This window comes from Tachypleus tridentatus, chromosome 4 (assembly GCF_004210375.1).
Source record: "Tachypleus tridentatus isolate NWPU-2018 chromosome 4, ASM421037v1, whole genome shotgun sequence".
Classification (NCBI taxonomy): domain Eukaryota; kingdom Metazoa; phylum Arthropoda; class Merostomata; order Xiphosura; family Limulidae; genus Tachypleus; species Tachypleus tridentatus.
In genome coordinates, this window is record NC_134828.1 from 94,189,731 (window position 1) to 94,214,940 (window position 25,210).

General features: G+C 32.5%; 1 protein-coding gene across 1 annotated transcript in view; it reads left to right on the forward strand.

The window, feature by feature from the left end:
- Window positions 1-25,210, forward strand: part of LOC143249707 (lachesin-like) — a 152,762-nt gene that overhangs the window by 117,390 nt on the left and 10,162 nt on the right. Inside the window, exons 2-7 of the mRNA XM_076500019.1 lie at window positions 7,198-7,313; window positions 9,086-9,293; window positions 16,522-16,692; window positions 18,219-18,347; window positions 21,769-22,056; window positions 23,761-23,826. Coding sequence (XP_076356134.1) covers window positions 7,198-7,313; window positions 9,086-9,293; window positions 16,522-16,692; window positions 18,219-18,347; window positions 21,769-22,056; window positions 23,761-23,826 — 978 coding nt within the window. The remainder of the gene's footprint in view (window positions 1-7,197; window positions 7,314-9,085; window positions 9,294-16,521; window positions 16,693-18,218; window positions 18,348-21,768; window positions 22,057-23,760; window positions 23,827-25,210) is intronic.

A 25,210-nucleotide genomic window follows, 5' to 3' on the forward strand; every position in this document is an offset into this window, starting at 1 on the left:
ATGCAGGTTTCGGGAGTTTCCACCCTTATCAGTAACCATGAACCAAAACAAAACCGAAAAAGACGACAAGGTTTCTTATATTGCTGGAATACACATGCATGATATTTTATTGACAATAAATCAACATAAGACAAGAAGGAAGATAGCTACTCAGCGCCACCTACCTATAATTCTGAACTGTTCTCAGTCCGAATAATGTAATTTGACAATATCTCATAAAACACACACACATACTCTAAAGTGAGAACACTTGATCATCTCGATAAGAAATTCACAATTCTTGAACCAATTATCTTAATATTGTCATTTAACTAACCGATTGTTAATATATATATTATCCGTTTCACTTTAGGGGGCCCAAAGCATCATAGTAACATGTTTTTGTTGTCTTTTTTTTTATCATTGTTTCAAATTTAAAAAATATTCTAAAGATAATTATGGAGCTTTTTTAGCACTTCTGTCTTTATATAAGCTAATTTGGTGGTTAGATATATTTACAGAAATTATTTATGACTAATGCCTTTTCTGGAAGACGTTTTTAGCTTTAACAAAAAAAGTTTCTTAAACCAATAAGAGTAAATGAATCGTGTTGGGCTTAAGATAACCCTGACTGCATATTTTCACTATGCGCTTTGTTTGCTAATAGTTAAGATAAACAATACCTTTGTTTACAATTATTTTCGATTTATTTTTTTTTATGTTCTAGCCATTTCATATGCATTTTTCATCAGCGCTGTGAGTAAAGTCTACGTGTGTTTATTCTGAAATGTCATGTAGATCAAACACGATTGCTGCTTTAACCATTGCTTGACCAATGCTATGCCTCTCTTCCTATTTTGAGCTTTTACTTAAATAATGCTTAAAGTAAGCGTATTAAATCTTTGCTTACACTAATCTTACTTCTTTACGTTTTGTTTTGTTTTCCTAGGTTAAAATGTACTTCAGTTAGTGAAAATATTTCCGTAGAATTCCACCAGGCTAGCAAACGTGATAAAAAGTAAATGATTTTGTAGAGAACATTCATAATTTTGATAGAAAAACAAAACACCGTACTTTATCTAACCAAAGGAATTCTATAGAATTTTAATATTCTGAAATATGGTATATATTTATAAAATTTTGATTTATTACTTAAGTATGGAGAAAATTATTTATTTATTTCATAAAAGCAGTAAATCTGTTTTAAAATGCACTGACATTTCGAAACTCTGACAAGGATTTTGCACTACCTTTATTTGTGATGAACGCAGTTGGCCACAGTTATTAAATTCAGTTCCTTTTAATTTAAGTTTTGTTTCTCTTTTATCTGCCCCCTGGACGTTCAATACCAAATCCAAGTACTTATAACGCTGAAATAGGGTTTAAGTATATGCAGTTGTCAAAACTTAGATAGCCCATTTACGTTTAACAAATACAAACTTTTTTTTTGCTGAAGTTCAAATCAGATGAAACTCTGTTTCAATAAATCATATTGTATTAAATATTCTTTGTTTGTTTTTTTGAAAAGCTACACGAAGCTATCTGCGCTAGTCGTCCCTAATTTAAGAACTCTTGGGCTATTCTTTTACCGTCACATTACAACGTCCCCACGGCTTAAAGGGCGAGCATCTTTGGTGCGACACGTATTCGAACCCGCGACCCTCAGATTAAGAGTCAAACTCTTTAACCCACCTAGCCATGTCGGGCCTAATATTTTTTTTCAAATACAGTTACATATATTTTAGAAAACAAAATACAGTGAAAACGATACTTCAACTTTTATTTAGAATTATTACATTTCTTTATAAGTACGAAATTAAAAAGTATTAAAACACATTTTACTACGTCAAGCATGTGCACTGTTATACACTCCAGAATGAAATCGATTTGAAACACATTTTACTACATCAAGCATGTGCACTGTTATAAACTCTAGAATGAAATCGATTTAAAACACATTTTACTACATCAAGCATGTGCACTGTTATAAACTCCAGAATGAAATCGAATTAAAACACATTTTACTACATCAAGCATGTGCACTGTTATAATCTCTAGAATGAAATCGATTTGAAACACATTTTACTACATCAAGCATGTGCACTGTTATAATATCTAGAATGAAATCGATTTAAAACACATTTTACTTTCTATCATAAGTTTTTGTGACAACTTTTGAGCACTTTAATTTTATTATTTTGAGTGAATTTCAGAGTGAACACATATAAGAGATGTGTTTAAGTATCACACTTAAGATATATATATATATATTAAGATATATATATTGTGTATTTATGAACCATTGTAAAATATGACTCATTTAACCAAACAGAACTTTTTAATCTCTAGTTTAATTTTTGAACTATCAGACTTAATACAGTGAATAAAGAAATTAAAATAACTAATGTTTCATAATATACCACATTTTCCCCAAAGTTTGGGTCGAAAGAAGAAATTCAACAAATGTTCGCGAGTTTTAGAAATTGAATAACGAAACTCATGACACTTTATCAAACAGCAAGATATTTAAAGAAGTTTCTTGGAAGTTCAGTTAAAGCTTTGGTTTACCGCTTGTGGTTTAATTCAAATCAAATTGCAAAATATGAATTTTTATTAATCATGTCAATTCCCAGCAGATTAGGGAAGAAGTTTAAGCTAATACCGGCAAGAGCATTTGGCATGTATTATCAAAAAGTTGAGATACGTTTTTTGCTGTAAATGAAATTTCGAAGAAAATTACTGTTACGTCATGTAGATTACATAAACTTACTGAACTGAAATGTAACATGTAAACGTTTAAAATATGAAAATTATCGAACGTACGTGACTATGTCGTACAGCACCTGCGACTACAAGGTTTTAAATACACCAACAATTCTCAATTAAACAAGAGAAAATGAGAACAATTTCATAATAAATTAGAACTCATATACCCGAAGGATAAAAATGAATGCTTCATATTCCATAGAGCAAAACGAAGAAATGGTTAAGGTCGAACAAGGCTGATCTTCTAACAGAAATAGTTCCCTCTATTAAATGTACATAACGTACTAATTATTGAGAACGTTGTCCACGAAAGTTGGATATTTCATTCAAACGTTGATATCGTTTAACGACAGAAACTAGACTCTTTTTTTTCCTTACGTATTTTAGATGACAAATAAACAGTACAAACACATTCGGTGTCATTACCTATATAGTAACATTTCTCTCATCAGAAAGCTTCAGGGAACGTAACAACGAGAACATCACACATAACTCATCCTGCAGGCTTGTTCTCAACAACGAACAACTTATAGGATGCAACCCTTCCAAATAGAAGTTTGTAATCAATAATAATTTATGAGAATGGAGATAAAAGTTAATAATTAGTTGGAAAGTGTTGTTTCGTTCGATGAATAATCGTTATGTGTATAAGTTTTTCAATTAGACAAAGAACAGTAATCATGAACCTGTGATAATAGCATGCCTCTTGTTTACATCAAAAATAAAGATTAACCTCAACAATAAATACAGTCATTCATACTGTTCTAACTTATAATAGTTAGAATAGTTCACTAGCTGTAAGGCGTTCTACTCGTAATATGAGGGTCGCGGGTTCGAATCCCCGTCGCATCAAACATGCTCGCCCTTTCAGCTGTGGGGACATTGTAATGTGACGGTCAATCCCACTATTCATTGGTAAAAGTGTAGCCCAAGAGTCGGCGGTGGGTGGTGATGATTAGCTGTCTTCCCTCTAGTCTTACACTGCTAAATTAGGGACGGCTAGTGCAGATAGCCTTGGAGTAGCTTTGCGCGAAATTCAAAAACAAACATACAAACACTAGCTGTACTTTGCTAATAATAATTTTTTTTTTGCCCTAATCCCAAATATGTAATCACAGATGCAATTTGCAAAATTAATATAATTTTATGCTGGCGTAGTTATGAATTTCTTTGAAACTTCATTCCGATGTAAATTTTTTCAAATGAAATATCTTGTAGTTATATTATATGTTTGGTTGTGGTGCTTATTTTAGAAAACAAATGAGAAACATATTGTTTTTCACATACCATTTTTCATAGTTTCAATGTTTTACTATGAGCTAAAGTTTATATTGGAAACAATCTAAGAAATAGTTATTTCGATTGTTGTTGTTCTTACTTCTTGAATTAAGACAAATTCCGGTTGTTTTCTGGTTCTTTTACAGGTACTTTCTGTAACCACCCGAATTATTATCTCATTTTTCTACATGATTTCTTCAGATGACTTCCTTGCTTATTTCAGTACTTCGGTTTATCTCTTCCAGATTCATATCTATCAACTTCTTGCTGTTACCCATCCATATAATGTTTCTCAGTTGTTGTTGTTTTTTTTAACTACCCATCATCCCTTCTGTTGTGATTGGTACCAAATTCCGCCTCTTCCATTCACGTGAAAAAATTTTGTCAGTTTTCTTTTCTACGCATTAAAAAACATACATTTATTCTTCTGATGTTCCTATCATCTCTGTCACTCAAGTCTCCCAGTGGCACAGCAAATGCCTGTGGACTTACACTATGAGAAAATGAACTGATGGGCAGAGAACAGATAGCCCTCACAATAACTCATTTGTTGATCCTTGTTTATCTTCAGCTTACTTAAAGGGATCACTTCCAGCAACGCATTCTCATACGCTGTCACCATTTTCTGGTCATCCTTCTTCATAATTCACAATAAACTAAAACCACCTACAGTTATGTTTCCATAGCCTGAGCCTTTAACTTCGTACAATTGTCTTTCATGTTCCTTATATTAGGCTTAAGGAGAAGTGGAGTATATGGAATGAATATTTCGTAGCAAAATTAAGTTGTCGTTTTAAATTAAGCACAAAGCTACACAATGGACTAGTTGTACTCTGCCCACAAATCTCTTTTGTTTTTTGGGCCCGGCATGGCCAAGCGCATTAAGGCGTGCGACTCGTAATCTGAGGGTCGCGGGTTCGCATCCCAGTCGCGCCAAACATGCTCGCTCTTTCAGCCGTGGGGGCGTTATAATGTGACGGTCAATCCCACTTTTCGTTGGTAAAAGAGTAGCCCAAAAGTTAGCGGTGGGTGGTGATGACTAGCTGCCTTCCCTCTTGTCTTACACTGCTAAATTAGGGACGGCTAGCACAGATAGCCCTCGAGTAGCTTTGTGCGAAATTCAAAAACAAAACAAACAAATACTTTTGTTTTACAATAAAACTAAATGTTAACTTCCAACTGTACCGCTTCCACTGGTACATCGGTACGTCTGCGGAGGAACAAACAAGTATAATATTCTTAGAGCTTAAATTGAAAATCATTTTCAATTGAAATCCCTTTGAATTCTCAGATCTACCGTTTAGCATGTTAACCGCTAGCTTGGTTGTTGTAGGTTAAACATAAATCAAATACTTTACACCTGCGCTTACGTTTAGCCAGTAACTTCGTTTCATTTTCTGTTTGTCAGTGAGACATAAATCAAACGATAACTATGGCGCCATTTCCATATCATATTTATGCGTCTCAACGCATCAAATAGAAGGATCAAATAAGTCAGAAGAAATATACAAACCGAAGTAGAATAATTCTTCCTTTGAAGGTACGAATGAAATGAACTAAGAAAGATTGTTCGAAACTGGACACTTAAAAGCAATACGTGTTCTAACACGTGTCTATTGTCGTGTTTTCACATGTGTCTATTGTCGTGTTTTCACATGTGTCTATTGTAAACTTGTTGATTTGTGAGTAAAGAAAATGCCTTACGATCTTTCCCGTGCGACCAATTTAAATGCACAGCGTTAATGTATCTCTACACTGAAAATAAAACTGGAACTATGTCCTCCATCTTGGAAGAAATGATTTGTTTTATTTTTACAGAGACATGTATAACAAATGTTATAAATACATGATTTACAACACGTTTAACTTCGTATCTTTATCTTATTTCTCAGAAACATTACAACCTTCTGAAAATGGCTGACAAATTCAAACATCTTGTACGTAGACGGCTAAATTATTTTAAGGATAATTATTTTATTAATTTATTATTCAAACCATAGATATCTTAAGCCCAAAATAACATATTTCAACAACGAGACTTGATTTCAAATGACACATAGTTTGTATACGTGTATAAAAATAATGTTAAATGTGATTAAACTTAAGAATCGTTAAGTTTCTACCGAGCAGTTAAGTAAAAATATTTTTAACTGACAAAGTTTCGCTTCAATTTGGTATATTTGTTTAAAGACACATCTAACGGCCTTGAGCTATCATAAATAGGTTTTGATAAAATGTTTGGTATCTTCATAATAACAAATCTCACTCTTAATGTATCTCAATTTTTAACGTTCTTTTAACGATAACCCTAACATTAAGGCTAATGATTAACTACCAGTTATATAATTATGTGTGACATATAATTTCTTATATAGAAATGGTAAAATATTAATCTACGTAGTTTTAAATTTTGTTTTGTTTGTTTGTTGATTTTTCTTTTTAATTTTGCACAAAGCTACTCGAGGGCTATCTGTGCTAGCCGTTCCTAATTTAGCAGTGTAAGACTAGAGAGAAGGGAGCTAGTCATCACCACCCACCGCCAACTCTTGGGCTATTCTTTTACCAACAAATAGTGGGATTGACCGTCACATTATAACGCCCCACGGCTGAAAGGGCGAGCATGTTTGGCGCGATAGTTTTAAATAACGAAATATTAAAGATGAAAACTGTAAAAAATAATAATACGAAAATTGAACAAGCTTTGCTCTTAATTTTATGAAAACCCAGAAACACAACGTAGGGTTTTACATTTCAATGTAATGTTTCAAAGCACAAATAGGGCATAGTGTGCTTTGTGCTTAATTCCAAAACAAACTCTACATGTCATTATCAGGTAAAGCCAATTATTCTTTTCATTAATGCTTTAATGTACAGAATATTTTATCTTGGTGGTGCGTTTTAGTTCGGATTTATGCAAACTGAAGCTTTGCTGGTTTTATTAAACTTAATATGCCAGTCAAAAGATATCAGAGAACTGCCAGTTCAAAGTCTATACATGCTCATGCGAACACGACACGATTATTGTCGTTTAAAAACGCCACGAGGGTTTTATAGTTTAAAATTTACCTAAAAGAAATTTGCGTGGCTTACATAACATCAAACAGACTATCCTTTTTAATTTTCCGAAAAACCAAAGTTTCCATGTAATTAACATACTTTTATTTCTTTTGACAGAAGTGCCATCTATGAACGGGTTACCTCGATTTACTGAACCAATTCCAAATGTCACAGTAGTTCTCGGTAGAGATGCAGAGATTCCATGTGTGGTGGATAACCTAGGATCATATCGAGTAAGTTTTTAACATCAAAGGTCAACAGTACACTGGGTGATTCAGAAGTCAGTTATTAGGTAAATGATCAAGAAATGAAGATATAATGAAAATATCCGTCAGTGACGTGAGTGAAGTGTTATAGGTCTGCTCTGTGACAATTTTATTTAAATAATTCGAGGTTATTTTTCCTAATTTTAGTAAAATTAATCATACAACACAAATGTCATTTAAAAAGACGAAATATTTTAAACCAAAAATTACCAAATGCACTCCATAACAACAACTTAACAAATGTTAAGTTAATGGAGCAGAAAAGAAAAATACTTAAGAGGGACCATACATTTTTACTACACACTAGTATGGCGATAAACCATTGGTTGCTGTTCTTAATCTGCTTTACGTCATCTGTGGGTAAATGAGCTTGTAGTACGCAGCCGTCGAAACTCATTGCGTATCATATGATGTGAAGGATCACATTTTTTTTGAGATTCATTAGACATACAACCTGACGAAAATTTCATTGATTCTGTTAACATTTTCTATATAGTTAGACCATGTTAACCAGAATATGTGATATTATGTAAATCATGTTGCAGAACTAGTTGCGTGTGTGTGAAAGTTTCCTTATAGCAAAGCCACATCAGGCTGTCTGCTGAGTCTACCAAGAGGAACCAGTTGCAAAATAATGATCGAGTTCTACCTTATGTAAGGGGACATTGTTTTAAAATATATTACTGTTTCGGATCCTTTAAAGATGCAATATCCTGCTTTTAAAAAAAGGTTTTGATCCTGCATCTGAAAACTACATTTGTGTGGTAGCCTTTGCTATGATATCCAGATTTTCTGTGGTACAACTCTAAGTGCACGGAAAGTGTTCATTTATACCAACCAATGTTGTTTTCAAAGAGTGATTTTGGTAATTTTTGGTTCTAAATGTATTGTTAGTAATTTATACGTATTAACCATTAAAGTGTTGTACAATGATACATTCTAATAAGGGGAAGACAAGACCCTTAAATGACTTTTAATGACTTCAATGACGACATCACAGAACGGGCACATAATAGAACTAACAATTATTTTTCTATACCACTCCATTTTTTTAATATTGGCTGCCAATGGAGATGTGAATGCTTTCTTCTATATGTAAAAGCAATATTTAATATATGTTTATTATCATACATAATTACAAACAGATGTTCATGGTTACTTATGATTATTGATCCCAGCAAGGATTTCTTATTTTAGTTAAATATTTGTAGATTAAAATATTATGATAATTATACATAGTTAGTTAAAGTAGTTTTATTATAACGTGATAATTTAATCTCAAGCTGTGTTTGAGAACTTCAAATAATTTTATAATTAAGTTACCGATAGACACTCATAAATTTACTGAAGTAGGCCTATTCAGATCCATGATGGGAGAAGAAACTATGATTGGATAATAATAAAAAAAATATGGTTGTTAAATAATACTTAAAAAGTTTGAAAACACGTGAATAAGATGGTAACTAATAAGATAAATGAAAGTAAAACGAATGATGTAAGATACAAGTAAGGTAGTGAAAGTGAAAATAGTTCTGTGAAATTGAAATATCTAGATGAAATGACCAGATGGAAGAATATTTATATAACTAACCAATAAACGGATGATAATTCACTTAAAAAAGAAAAAAAATGGCAAAGAAGGCCTAATAAATCAATTTTGCTGTTGTAAAAACACGTATTACGTTAGTAAAATGCTTTATAGATCGTATTGCAATGTGTTGTGTAAAACCTTTTTTCAGGCTGCCTGGATCAAAGTGAAGACGAAAGCAATATTAACCATTTATCATCATGTTATTACAAGGAATTATCGGATCAGTCTTAAGGAAAGCGACAACAGAAACTTCTTGCTACACATTAAGGATGTCCAAGAGTCTGATAGAGGAGGGTACATGTGTCAGCTCAACACTATTCCCATGATAAGTCAAGTGGGCTACCTCGATGTTCTAAGTAAGCAAGTTATATAAATGACTTCCCTTATGTTTTTTTTTTTTTCCTAGTGATTATATTCGGTGAATTCTGTATTTGTTTTTGTACATCTCATCTACCTGGTGACACCCACTGAGGGGTCAGCTATAAGTGTCTGGATTTACGATGCTAAAGTCGAGGTTTGATTTCCTGCAGTACACAGAACGTAGATTGCACTACGTAACAAAATGTTTATTTTTTCTTGTTCCTGGGCAGAAAGTGTTATTTCCCAATTGCTTATGCCTAAAGTAAATGGAGAAGACCAATTTTTCTCTTCAAACTTTGCTTTTGTGAGCTGGGTAATAAAATTTTCATAAGTTACCCATTTTCCAAAACATTCCAGGTAGATTCAGTGCTGAGTAGCTGATAGAGATTTTTTCTCGAACTTACAAGAATATTCAAGAACTTTCTAGAATGTTGTGCTGCTCCATAACGGGTATAAGTATTCGTCTCTTCCCCTGGCTCATTCGGTGCACCTCAAAGAGCAAGGCGAGCGCTTCCACCAAAATATATTGGACTTTGAACGCCGCTACCAAGGAGTGTATAACGAAAACATGATGGTAGACTATTTGGGGGCTGATACGTGAAAGTGATTTACATTACAATCGCAAATCTTGAAAAACTACTCACTTATAAACATTTTTGTATAACTTTAGTATAAATACATGTAAAACTTGATTGATATATTGTTTTATTCAGATCTTATGTAAATGAAAATGTGCAAATTTGACAGTTTTTACATAGAAAATAGGTTAATTTTAAAATTTCATTACCAAGGTCACAAAGCAAAGTTTGAAGGGAATAATGGCCATTTCCTGTACTTTTACAACATAAGCAATTAAGAAATAACACATACTATCCAGGAACAAAATTTATGTTCATAGTGTATAATCCATTGTATAGTTTTTATGTCACAAATAAATAGATTGATACTGTTTATTTCACTGGATACGACAAGCTACAAAGACTCATCTTTATACTTTGGAAAACAAATCACTAACAAAAGTTAATTTCATTAAAAAACTTTTATTGATAATGATAGCAGTCCAGTGGCACAGCGCTATGTCAGCAGTCCAGTGGTACAGCGCTATGTCAGCAGTCCATTGGCACAGCGCTATGTCAGCAGTCCAGTGGCACAGCGCTATGTCCAGGGACTTACAAATCTAGAAAACGGATTTCGATACCTGTGGTGGGTAGAGCACAGATAGTCTATAGTGAAGCTTTGTACTTAATTAGAAATCAATCTGTTTTAATGTTGTACATATGTGTATACATCAGTTTGTCTTCTTGTAGCAAAGCCACATAGGGCTACCTACTGTAATTCACTAAGGAGAATCGAACCCCTGATTTTATCATTGTAAATCCGTAGACTTACTGCTGTAGCAACAAGGAATATACATCAGTTTCACTATTCTTTCCAGAAAGAATACAAATAGTGAAACACAAGATATAAAAGGCCCCAGTGGCTCACAGCAAGTCTGAAGACTTATAATACCAAAACTCGGATTTTGATGTTCGTGGTTAGCAGACCACAAATAACCCATTTCTGGTTATGTGTTTGATAACAAAAGTAATAAGTTTAAAATTAAAATATATATCATCATCATACATTGGGCCGCAATCGCTTGCGGATTCTTCAACAGGTATTTAAGTGAGTAGGTTGTTAGCCCGCTGCACCGAGCCGTCCCTAATTTAGTAGTGTAAGACTAGAGGGAAGGCAGCTAGTCATCACCACCCACCGCCAACTCTTGGACTGCTCTTGTACCAACGAATAGTAGGATTGACCGTCACATTATAACGCATCCACGGCTGGGAGGACGAGCATGTTTGGCACGACGCGACGCGGGCGCGAACCCGCGACCCTCGGATTACGAGTGGCACGCCTTACGCGCTTGGCCATGCCGGGCCCTGAAACCAAAATAAGTGACGTCATTTAATTATGTATACCTCGCTTATTACGTGTCATATCAATGTTGATATTTTTAAAAATCATTTCCTGAAATGATTGACAAGTGGCTATATTTTCAGACTGTAAAAAGTATAAGGTAAAAATAATTATTTGTTCTATTATTTCAAACATTCGGAAATTGATATATAACATTATGTTTTTCGTTAATTTTTGTTGCACACACGTTCCTTATCACACTTTCTAAGGCCCTTGACAGTGCTCTATAAAAGTACGTATCTGTACCCACAGAAATGAAAGTGTTCAGATCAACGCTATACACTGTGCTATCTGTGCGCTGTTAATTACAGATACCGAGCTCCGAATAAACCTCCAAGCTCACCGCTGAGTCATCGAAAACAAGTATGAAGAAACAACGAGTAGAAACAGATTACACAGTTCTGAAATAAATATTCAAAGAAGAGGTTCATTCAATAGGTGTACGTTCTTTGATGCCACATACATAAAGCATTTGAAACAATAAAGTTAGAAACAAAAATATAACAAAGCAAAATGTTTAACGTTCGTCATTCAAAATCACAATATTTCTATTTTACATTGACTAAATACTGAACTGAAATGGGAAGAAAGGTAATGCTGTGACGTTTTCATACATTACGATGGTAATGTCAAGATGTTTTGGGGTTGTTAATGGAATATACTATTGAATTGTGACAGAAAACGTTATCTAGCAAATACAGATTAAACTATAATATAAGATATAACTCAGTACTAGTATTTTTATCCAAGAAAACTGTTACTTGTGTTATTTTCTTAAACCAAATCTATCTGTCTGCACACTGTTCACGACAGGAAATCAAACCCTGGATTTTAGCATTGGAAGTCTGTAAACGTATAGCTGGTCCTGCTGGGGCCCATTTAAGAACAAGGGAATGATAAAAACCTAAATCAGACTGAGGTTTCAGACTAAGAGAAGTTTTAAATAATCAGTATTTAGTTACGAATTTCTTTATCTCACCAAAGCGTTAATTTTATCGAAAAGAATATGAGATAGAGGTGCAATTTGAAAGAGAAAATAAAATAAGTAAAGATGATCTTATATGGGGGCACCGCAGCCCTGAATTCGGAGAAACTAGTTTGCTCTTACGGGAGTAGCGAACCGTTGGGTTATTTTTAGTTCACTGAAATTTACGTTCTAGTTAGAAAAAAAGAAACTCACAAATAAAATAAATACCAGTTAGTTTGCTGAATAATAATAGATAATTAATTGTGACGGTATGTTACATTATCCAAATATCTAAAGTAGTTTAGGTTATTATGGCGAGCAAGGGACTACAGATCTAAACCATACAAATCACAAACATTTGTAGCAACGTCACACAATGTAGGTTATTGAGATAAGTATTACGTTGGACAAGTGGAAAGTTCTTCCATCAGTGTGATTACTGTACTTTCATGTAAGTTTATGTTCTCTGACTGATGTGAAAAATAAATCAAAAATAACATTTTGCTTTTAAGGAACATACGTTGTCTAGAGAAAAATAATTATTAAACTTTAAATAATTACGTTGACAAGTCGAAATTGACGTCAGCAAATTGACTTAACTCTTTTTACACCTTCTAATCGGATTCTTTCTCTTATCACTCGCGTAATTGTATAATGTTAAACCTACTTCTTAACTTCTTACATTGTGTAATGTTAAACCTACTTCTTAAGACGTTTTTTAAACAATTTGTTCCAGTTTTATTAGTTGTTTTAGAGTCCATAATCACCTAATGTTTTACTACATTCACACATCCCGAATATATTTTTGATTCACATGTTATTGTCTCGAGTTTCTTTGCAACACATTATTTTACTAGCTGTTTGTATATTTGTTTCTGACACTTTATCTTACTTAAGAAACTTAGCATATTTTATTAGTTTTCATACAATTAAGAAAAACAGGAAAGAATGCTATAAAAGTATATCTGTCTCTGTGTGTAGATTTTACAGATATATAAATATATATAATAGCTACATATTTCACAAGATCAGACATAATTGCACAGTTGTAACAATATACAATATATATTCTTGTAATATTATTAACTCAGTAGCTGTTATCAAAGCAGGAATTATATTGCCAGGTTAGTTAGAATTATGTAATTTAAGACGCTTGTCTCATACTCTGAGTGTCGCGGGTTTTAATCCCCGTCGCACCAAACATTCTTTTCCTTTTAGTCCTGGGAGCATTATAATGTGACAGTCAATCCCACTATTTGTTGGTAAAAGAGTAGCCCAAGAGTTGGCAGTGGGTGGTGATGACAAGCTGACTAGGTACGGCTAGCGCAGATAGGGAAGACAGCTAGTCATCACCACCCACTACCAATTCTTGGGCTACTCTTTTACCGACGAACGGTAGGATTGACTGTCACATCACAAAGCCCCCACAGCTGAAAGGGCGAGCTTGTTTGATGTGACAGGGATTCGAACCCGCGACCCTCGGATTACGGACTCTCATCTGGATCATCCACTATTAAATTTTAATTAGAATGTTTAAATTTCATAAACTTTTACACCTAATAATTTCCCCGTTCGATATAGCTTGCTGAAAGCAGAATACGTATATTCCGAAACGCTCAAGAATTAGATGTTCAAACACGTGTAAAATGTCTGTCGTTGCTGTCGTTGTTCAACTGTTTATTTATTACTTCATGAACATTTGGAAAAGCAGATGATATAAAGAGCATTTTCAGTTAATGTATGAGTAAGATATACGATATTACACTTGCTTCCGTTTAAATATTTATCCATATAGAAATGAGTAAATTAAAGGCCTATAGGAATGTTATTTTCAAATCAAGAATTCTACACTGTATACATTTAAGTGCGCTAATAAAATATACTTAACATTTTCAAATTATAACTAAATAAATACCCCAGAATTCGAGACATTCGTAAATGTTGCTGGTTTATTGTTGACATAATACAGTTTGTACCAGCTTTACGGGTACTGTAGCAATAGTTTTGATTTTTATTCATTATGATATATAGTTAGTGACAGTGAAATGAATCAACGTTTCTCGGATAAGGATTAGAAGGATAATAAGAATATAACTATATGGTCAGTCAACATGTTATTTATTAAATATGTATATATATATTTATATATATCTGTATATATAAATCTTTAAAAAATAATGATTGCATAATAAGTTATTATATATATTTAACTATTTTAGCCGTATTATCTATCTTTACTTTTTACTTAATGACTGCACAGGAAGCTATTATATATTTTAACTATTTTAGCCCGATTTACTACATTTCTCCTTCAGGTACCTCAATTTAGACTGGAAGTCTCTTACTTAATATTATGGGCTTATTCCTTAATGCCCTGGCATGGCTAGGTGGTTAAGGCACTTGACTCGTTATCCGAGGATCGCGGATTCGAATCCCTGTCACGCTAAACATTCTCGTCCTTTCAACCGTGGGGGTGTTATAATGTGACAGTCAATCCCACTATTCTTTGTTAAAAGAGTAGCCTAAGAGTTGGCGGTCAGTGGTGATTACTAGCTACCTTCCCTCTAGCCCTACACTACTAAATTAAGGAGGGCTAGCGGCGATAGCCCTGAGTAGCTTTGCACGAAATTCAAAAACAAACAAAATTTTGTTTACCTCAGTATTTTGTAATTGACTTACAAAAATTTCAAACTGTCTTTGATTGTTAAGATTTGATTCTACGGTAGTTTTTCTATTGAGACCTTGTATATTAAACTTGTACATTAAACTTGTATATTAAACTCTACTTGGAAGACAAAATGCAGTTAATTGCATATATAATTTTCATAAAAATTCAAACGTTTATGAAGTCGAAAATCTGTATTTCTAAAGTTAAGAAAATTTGCCATTCCACAACACGTGTTTGGCTCAGTGTCAGCCTCCCAGTGGTTCAGCAGTATGTCTGCGGTCTTACACCGCTAGAAACTGGGTTTCGATAGTCGTGGTGGACAACGCACAGATAGCCCATTGTGTAGCTCTGTCCTTAATTCCAAATAAACAAAGAAAAAGAAATGACAATATTTATTATCAGATTGATGGTGTAGCTTTGTGACCCATACTGGCTCATTCTCTAACGTTTTTGTTTCATTTAATTTTATGAAAAACGACTGTTCATGTCATTTTATATTAGCACATTCATTATTTTAAAATAACTATATTAGCACATTCATTATTTTAAAATAACTATATTAGCACACTCATTATTTTTAAATAACTATATTAGCACATTCAGTATTTTAAAATAACTATATTAGCACACTCATTATTTTTAAATAACTATATTAGCACATTCATTATTTTAAAATAACTATATTAGCACATTCATTATTTTAAAATAACTATATTAGCACAGTCATTATTTTTAAATAACTATATTAGCACATTCATTATTTTTAAATAACTATATTAGCACATTCATTATTTTTAAGGATCCAGGTAATAATACTCAATGTTTACAGCATAAATGTAAAGTTTTCTGTAAAACTTCAGTAACAGCATAAATTCACATTTCTAGCACGTGTTATGTTAACGATAGCAGTTTAATGTTCACTTTACCATAAATACACTTACAGGTTTTTATTTTGCTTTGACAAACTCTGTGCAAACTTGTCTGTGCTTTAATAAAACTTGGACAAGATCGGGCTTCATCGTGAATATTAAATCTCTTTAAGTTGGACCTTTTTTTTTCCACAGTAAGTTTGATATGATCAAAGAGTTTCTGTGGAAATATGTTTTAATATATCTTTGATTGATCGAATTAGTTGCAACTGTTTAAAATTTGGTATTTAAAATTGTGAAGTTATCAAGTGTTGTTGTTTTAATATTCAGTCTGTTTAATCTTAACACATACCGGTAAATATTGTTTTGTATGTTTAGAAACTAACTCTGGATATTATTCACGTACAACTGAGATACATTTTAAAGCTGGATATGTCTGGTATTTCTTTAGAAAAAATATTGCATTCTCCATTGAATATATCAAATGTACTTTACAAATTTACTTAACTTGTAAGCAAAATTGCGACAGTTTTACAACAATAAAAGTGGTTGCACGGGTGAAAGAACATGTAAGGTTTAAAACGCCGAATAAATCTGGTGCATTGGATAACTTATTAAAAATAAATGTGACGTAATCACGGGTTGATTTCTTTTGAGGTCTTACCCACCAAAATTCAGCATATGAGTTACTTCATCTTTTATAACCTAATTTTATATTTCCTCCTATTTATAAATATTATTTTAAACTGGTTTAACTCTAGTTCCACCAGACATTATAGTGGACAAAAGTACGGCTGATATGGTCACTAGGGAAGGCTCCAATGTTACTTTGGAGTGTAAGGCTAAAGGATACCCAGAACCAGGTATAACTTGGAGAAGAGAAGATGGAGAGCCAATCCCCCTAACACAGGGAAGCGGTCACAAGATTATAAGTAAGTCATGACTGCAGTTATCTAGAAGTCATCACGTAATTTCACTGAATAACCTGATGGTCAAGATGAAGGACCGAGTGACTAATGTTGTGCACAATCTTTAAGTTATTATTGGTTATCACTATTTTCTGAGAGGATATCCAAGTGCAATATCTAGTATGCTACAAAAAATAGTACATAAATATAACAATTCATAAAACCTTTGACCTCTAAAATAGAAGGGCAGCTTAGAAAAGTTTAATGTACTTGGAATCGGTAAGAAAAAATATTTTTCCCAATTCTACGTGTGTAATAATAAGTAACTGAAGTCGAAACTCTTACAGTATACAATATACCAAAAGTAAAAGTGCGTAGTTTTTTTTTTAAAACATGAAAGAAATCAGAATGACTTATTAGTATTTCTTCTTTTCAGTGTTTATGGTAATGTTTTTCTCAAATGGCTAGTAGATGTTAAAAGCGCTTTTAATATGCACAAAACCAGACCAAAGCTAGCGTTTTACATAATGCGTTTTATTTCAACTCATCTATTTGCAATACACTAAAAGAAATGAAACAGCTGTATCCACTGCAGTTCCTTGATATTAGTGGTGAGTTGGTGCATATTTAAGCTATCAACGCATTTATTCAGGAAAATGATTGAGAGATTTATTGGTTGTTTTCTTGTAAATGATTCTGGGTAAGTTGTTGTTGTTATTTCATTATAAGAAGTTCTGCATAGGTTGTTGTTTTCTTGCAGTTATTTTGCGTAAACTGTTATTATTTTCTTATAAATAATTCTCTATTACTTTTGTTTTAGTGATTCCGTGTAAGCTATCGTTGCTTTAAGTGATTTTTTTTGTAAGTGTTGCTTTCTTATTAGTGATCGTGTGTAAGTTATTGTTGTATCGTTATAACTGATTTTATGGAAGTTTTATTGCTTTCTTATGAATTTCTGTCCAAGTTGATATTACCTTCTTATAAATAATTCTGTTTAACTTGTTTTTAATTTATTATAAGTAATTTTGTGTAAGTTGTCTCTTTTTTTTATGATTATGTGCAACTTGTTTTTGTATCTTACAAGTGATTCTGTGTAAGCTGTTTTGCTTTCTTAAAAGTGATTCTGTGCGACTTGTTTTTGTATCTTGTAAGTGATTCTGTGCGACTTGTTTTTGTATCTTATAAGTGATTCTGTGTAAGCTGTTTTTGCTTTCTTATAAGTGATTCTGTGTAAGCTGTTTTTACTTTCTTATCACTAATTCTGTGTAAGCTGTTTTTGTATCATACAAGTGATTCTGTATAAACTGTTTTGTATTTTACAAGTGATTCTGTGTAAACTGTTTTTGCTTTCTTATAAGTGATTCTGTGTACGCTGTTTTTTTCTTATAAGTGATTCTGTGTAAGCTGTTTTTATATCTTACAAGTGATTCTGTGTAAGCTGTTTTTACTTTCTTATCAGTAATTCTGTGTAAGATGTTTTTGCTTTCCTATAAATGAATCTGTCCAACTTGTTATACTCAATATTTAGTTAAATATTTGACTGTGTTTAGATATTAGTCACGAAGGTGAGAAACTGAATATAACACGTGTCACAAGACTACACATGGGAGCATATCTGTGCATAGCCTCTAACGGTGTTCCTCCGTCGGTCAGTCGAAGAATTCTCCTCCACGTTCATTGTAAGTTCGTTTGATAATATTTTAGTAAAACAAATTATTACAATGGCTCAACATATCTAATGAAATAAAACCAAATATAAGTTTCTCTCTTATCAATAAAAATGCTGTGATAAGTTAGATTAAAAACTGTTTTACTGTAGTTATTAAAACTAAAAAGTAATGTCAAGAAAATAACTAACCTTTACCTCAACTTCTTTATCAAAAAGTGAGTTTTGTAAGTTCTAAAACTAGGAATACATATCATTGATTCCTTGTGTGAAGTACAAATGAACCATGTAAACTATGTCATAAGAAAAGTACTAATCTATCAATGTAATTCATTTGCTTCAAATTAGTTTTCCCAGACTTAAGAACATACTATGTATCAAAACTTCATTAATAATTAGCGGTCTCAGATTCTCGATACAACTACTTTATTAACTGAGAGACGTAAACTTTTCATTATTTATTTCTAATTTGTTTAAAACTGTTTTAGATAGTTTTAAATTTGCCGTCTTCAATAAGACAAGTTCTAGTGAATTCTGTATTTTTAGCCTTCTAGATATATCATGTACAAAGCAGTAAGTGTTGAATTTTTTATGATTTCTTCCGATAAAAGATATCGCTAACTATCTGACTGTTGGATCATGAACTTTAATTAATTGATTTCCATACCGTTCCTTTGATCTTTCGTTGACAGTACGTACAGAAAACTATGGATAATTGATTGGACGTAACTACATGGTAATAATATATAATATTTAAAGTTTTCGAACCAGTGATTATTTTCAAGCGACCTTCTCATTGCCAAGATAACTATTTATAATGAATTACGCCTTTAACGTATAATTAATTTAATAGAAGACGTGTGATGTGTATAAGGTAATTATGACGAAACCCACGTGATTATATCTCAAATATATCTACTCTGGAGGAGCAAAGTCTTAGCGTACGAATAATGTGTTTATTTGTTACTAAACACAAAACTACACAGTAAGTTGTCTGTGCTGTGCCCACAACAAATATCGAAACTCTGTTTATGGCATTACGAGTCCGTAGACTTACCGCTGTGCCACTAGGGGTGACATATTGTGAGTCATAAGTTTAATTAGGAAACTCTTAGACATGTTAAAGCGTGTTTCAAGTACTATCACATAAGGTATTCAGTAGGCCTTCAATCATTCTCAATAAGCACATAAAGCCCATCCTTATGTGGAGCTACCGTAAGCATCATTAGCTCTGAACAGTTTTCATTAGTCCTTATAATATCATGCACACTGATCAGCGTTTTATTTACGTGACAAGTTTCTTAATGAAAATAAAGAGAACGGAGAAAAATAAAAGGGAAAATATATGACATGAAATGTGATTTTTAGGCACCCTATAACACAAGCTTTCCAGATCTTTTAAAGCATCATCAGATGAGAAGGCCATATTTTAATGACTACGGTCTGCGTAGGCTAAAATAATAAACACTGCATATATAGAAGGACGTAACTCTATCCAGTACTATTGTAGACAACAACACAAGTACAAATAACATTGTTCATGTAATTCTATCTTGTGAGTTACTGATGGAAGAATGATATATATATCTTACCAACGGATCAAACGAACTGGAAACTGTAATTCTTCTGTAATCCTGTAATGCTTCTTTCTTATCTACAGTGTTTATTTTTATGAGTAATACTTTCTTTTATTTTCACTAGTTGTAAGGCGATTCTTTGGATGAAGCTCAGAAATCTTTATTTTTCTGAAGTTTTTATTTAATATTTTTACAACTTTTGTATATTTATAGCACAGTTATTATTTTGAAGTCTCTCCATACCTCGAACACACGTAGAACATTAAAAAAATTTAGTTTTTTTTTTAATTAACAATATTGGAAATAGAAATAAAGTTTGGTACACATTCACATTTAATTAATTATATTACACATCGGTTAATGCAATTACGTTTGGGTTTATTTTCAAATACACACAGAAAAACGTGTCACATGTCGTGTAATTACTAATATTTCGCTTATTTTGCGTCTTATAAACACAAATTGTTTATTCGATAATTACCTGGAATATTTCAGGGATTATTGTGTTTCCAGATTAAAATAATTATTTGTTCGTATATTTTTAAGACTTTAAAAGCAATAAGAGATGCAGCATTTACGATTTTTCCAAATGTATTATACAATATTTGATTTTGTTGGATACTTATCGATCGGAATACCTAATTAATATAACACTTTTGAAGAGTATAATACATTTTGTTCAGTGTTAAAGTGCAACATTTAAGAATGTGATCCTTGTGTTATAGAATGATTTATAAGAGAATAAAAAATCGGCCGATAGTAATAAATTTGAAACAAGTATTAACGTTGTTTGTTTGTTTTTTCGTTAACATTATTAATAAATTATTAAAATATAGTAGTCTTTAAAATTCTGTTTCGATATCTAAGCATAAAACAAACAAAATATATTTAATGAGATCATGAAATATAGCTCAAATAGTAGATTTTGGTCAGTAATTAAAAACGGTTCCATTTTTGGCTTATTGCTACTAACAAACACGGCCTCACGGTGGACTCGGCAGATAGCCTGATGTGGCTTAGTTATAAGAAAACACACACACGAACATGCCGTTAAAAGTTAAAGTCTAAATTACACAAACAATACAAAAGTGTTTTTTTTATTTTCAAAATTTATCGAAATTATTGCAATTCGCAAAGCAATTTTATTCGATTTGAAATCAAAACATTACTGGATTTGAAAATAGTCCCTAATAGTGATAAAAAAAAATCATTGGATAACACGGGATTTTTACCTCACAGTCGAAGTAGTTCCTGCAAACATCATTAACTTTCCAGAACATAGATTAAAAATTTCATCCTAATTTGAATAATCGATATTATTTTTCGAAATCTCGTCAAACACTTTCGTAATTTTGAACGAAAGAGCAATCCAAAAGTTAAGTTTGGTGGTGTTATATTACATTACCGCAAGATTTCGAAACCACTGATAGAACTTGGAACAGGACAATCTATAAATAGACAAATAAAAAAATAACTTATCATTAGCTCCCTCTGACCCTTAGAAACGAAACACGCTCAAGCCTTTTTAAATACTACATAATAGGTAAAACAATACCTGTCTTTAGCATCTTTACCAGTCTTAAACCATTACGTAATTAGACATGTTCGTCGTTCTTAAAGCTCTCTGTACAATCCGTATGTACTTTACTACCGTATTACTTCTACATAATATTAATATTATGGTTAAAACAATGTTCGTACCTTCTGTTTGAAACATTGCGCATCTTCATTGTGAATATTATGGTTAACTTAATGTTTAGAACATTAAATGTTTTTAACTTGATATGATGGTTAAAGCACTGCGTATTTTCTTTATTCATGATTTTCCTCACTTATCTGTCTACTTTTTCTGGACAGTTCCTCCAGTGCTCTGGGTTCCTAGTCAGTTAGTTGGAGCCCAACTCTGGCAAGATGTTACGTTAGACTGCCATACTGAGGCTTATCCACAATCCATCAACTACTGGGATCGAGAAGATGGCAGAATGATCATTTCCAATGAGAAATACAAAGTAACTTTAAAATACAAATCGTATAAAGTCCACATGAGGTTAACAATTCGGAACATTCAAAAGGATGATTTTGGAGCATATAGTTGTTTGACAAGAAACTCACTTGGGATGACCGAAGGCTCGATAAAACTTTATGGTCAGTGCAATCTCTCTCATGTAAAGATTTGTTCTATTCTAAACACTATCTTACAGATGGCCATCTGTATCTGTTGTCGAACAAAAATTAAATATGTTTTCGTTTGATGACAACACGTCTTTTCTGACAGATATGGAAGCAACCTGAACATTAAGCTTGAAAGTGATAAGCGAAATTAGTCCTTCTTAAAAGCAGTATTTCAAAATGGCTACTTGTATAAAAATACACAGATTGATTTATTAATGTAGAGTTCTAAAGCATGTTTGTTAGTAGGTGGTGTTGCCAATGAACATTAACACCAACTATTGTTTAGTGTTCTGGTCTGTCTAACAAGTGTTCAGGAGAAGAATTTATCGGCAGAATTATTTAGCGTTAGTAGCATAAAGCACGTTTAAGACTCATGAAGAAACTTTGCACACTACTGAGTAGTGTTAAACAAACATTTATTCATAAGAATATCTAATGATCTAATTTGTATTAAGATAAGTCTTATTTCACTACCTGAAAACCTCATTCACATAAAACAATACATTTAACTAAAGATATTGTCTGTACTTATTAAAAAGTTTAGAATAGTTTCATCAGTTACATTGTGGCTTCGCACAAACAGTTATAATGTTGAATATTCTGTATGATTAATAACACGTGACACATTAGAAAGTAAAATTTTGTATGACGTTAATTTAGTTTCACTTCAATATGTTCTACATGAGTTTTATATTGTTAGACGTTTGTGAAATGTCCTACAATACATATAATTGTATAGTCTTTTACAATAACAATTGGCATGAAATATGTGCTAACTACTTACGTTCGAATACATAAATTATTATTATTAGTTTGTTAATACTAACAATCTTAAACCTTTATTTCTTTGTTGTTAAGCACGTATCTACATAATTGGCTACCTGGGTTGAGCCCTAAGAATGGGTCAAATTCCGAATGTTAACGTTGTAGTCCTATAGTTGAGCTACTGGTGTCTCTCTTATAAGCTTCACAAATAAACCACTGGACCCTAAATATATTATTTTCTTATTCCGATCTTGGTCAGAAACGGATCGTTGATATTGTGCGCTCGGTTCGAATCAAATTGTCCAAGGTCTGAGCCGTTCCTTTTGTTATACTTATAATTTTCACTTATAGCTCAGAAAGGCTATCTGCGAATTGTTGGAAGTAATTTTCATAGACTAGAAGTAAAGCTGTCTTATTCAACAACACCAACTTTCAACTCTTTTGTTACTCTTATCTGACGTAATAGTTGGATCTGATGGTTACTCTTGTAGCAAATCCAAGATCCCAAAGCTTAAGTGCATTTTGTGATAATAGGGGGTTCACGAACTCTCAGATTCACGGTCTAAGTACGTTAACCAGTAGGTTACGCCTGACCAATGACCAAGTCAGTACCATGTTACTTTCTTCTTGCTGTAATTACGTTCAAAAGTGGCAGTGTGGTCTCTACTATTCGATTAAGAGTAAAACCACACCGTGATGAGTCTGTTGTTTGCTAGATCTTCATTTTGTTAACTTGGAGTATCTTTTCTGTTTATTTTTTAATCCATGTCTCATAATGTGTTGTTCAAGTTGAAAATAAAAAATACAAATACAAGTCTTTGTCAACAATACTGTGCACAATGACGAGTTTTAAACAATAAAATAATTATCTTTCAACACCTGGTAACAAATCTGTTTTCTGTTTACTCTTAGAACTGTCGCCACCGACGTCAGCTGTATCAAACGACGCAGCTGGTGGGTTTAAGTTAATAAACGGCGGTAAGTCATGAATGTTATTAAAATATATATGTTAATTCCTATAGACTCATAACTTTGTCCAGTAACAAATATTTTCTTTTAGTTTAAATTTCTCTCGCAATCTCTATACAAATGTTAGGTTTTTACTTTCTGTCTATTTAAATTAGAAAGAACAAGACTTGAAGTGTTTGTTGTGTAATAACTCATTATTGTGTTATTCAACAGTATAAAAATAGTATGAATAAATTAAAATAAGCGATGTATAGAAATACCTTTGACACATAATAAGGGTATAATATTTGATTATAATACCAAAAATAAAGACCACACGAGCAGGTATAATATTAGATTATGATACCAAAAAATAAAACCGCAACAAGTGCAGGGGGAAATATTTGATTATAATACCAAAAATAAAAACTACACGAGCAGGGTAAAATATTAGATTATGATACCAAAAAATAAAGACCACAACACGTGCAGGGTATAATATTTGATTATGATACCAAAGATAAAGACTACACGAGCAGGGTATAATATTTGATTATAATACCAAAAATAAAGACCACACGAGCAGGGTATAATATTTGATTATAATACAAAAATAAAGACCACACGAGCAGGGTATAATATTTGATTATAATACAAAAATAAAGACCACACGAGCAGGGTATAATATTTGATTATGATACCAAAGATAAAGACCACACGAGCAGGGTATAATATTTGATTATAATACCAAAAATAAAGACCACACGAGCAGAGTATAATATTAGATTATGATACCAAAAAATAAAACCGCAACAAGTGCAGGGGGAAATATTTGATTATAATACCAAAAATAAAAACCACACGAGCAGGGTAAAATATTAGATTATGATACCAAAAAATAAAGACCACAACACGTGCAGGGTATAATATTTGATTATGATACCAAAGATAAAGACTACACGAGCAGGGTATAATATTTGATTATAATACCAAAAATAAAGACCACACGAGCAGGGTATAATATTTGATTATAATACAAAAATAAAGACCACACGAGCAGGGTATAATATTTGATTATAATACAAAAATAAAGACCACACGAGCAGGGTATAATATTTGATTATGATACCAAAGATAAAGACCACACGAGCAGGGTATAATATTTGATTATAATACCAAAAATAAAGACAACATGTGCCTTCACGCAAAAAAGTTTTTATTATTCTACAGGTAAGAATTCACGAAATCAGTGGCAGAAGTAGATATATGGCCCGGCACGGCCAGGTGTGTGAAGACGTTCGACTCGTAATCTAAGGGTTGCGGGTTCGTATCCCTCTCGCACCTAACATGCTTGCCCTTTCAACGGTGTGGGCGTTATAATGTGACGGTAAATCCCACTATTCGTTGTAAAAGA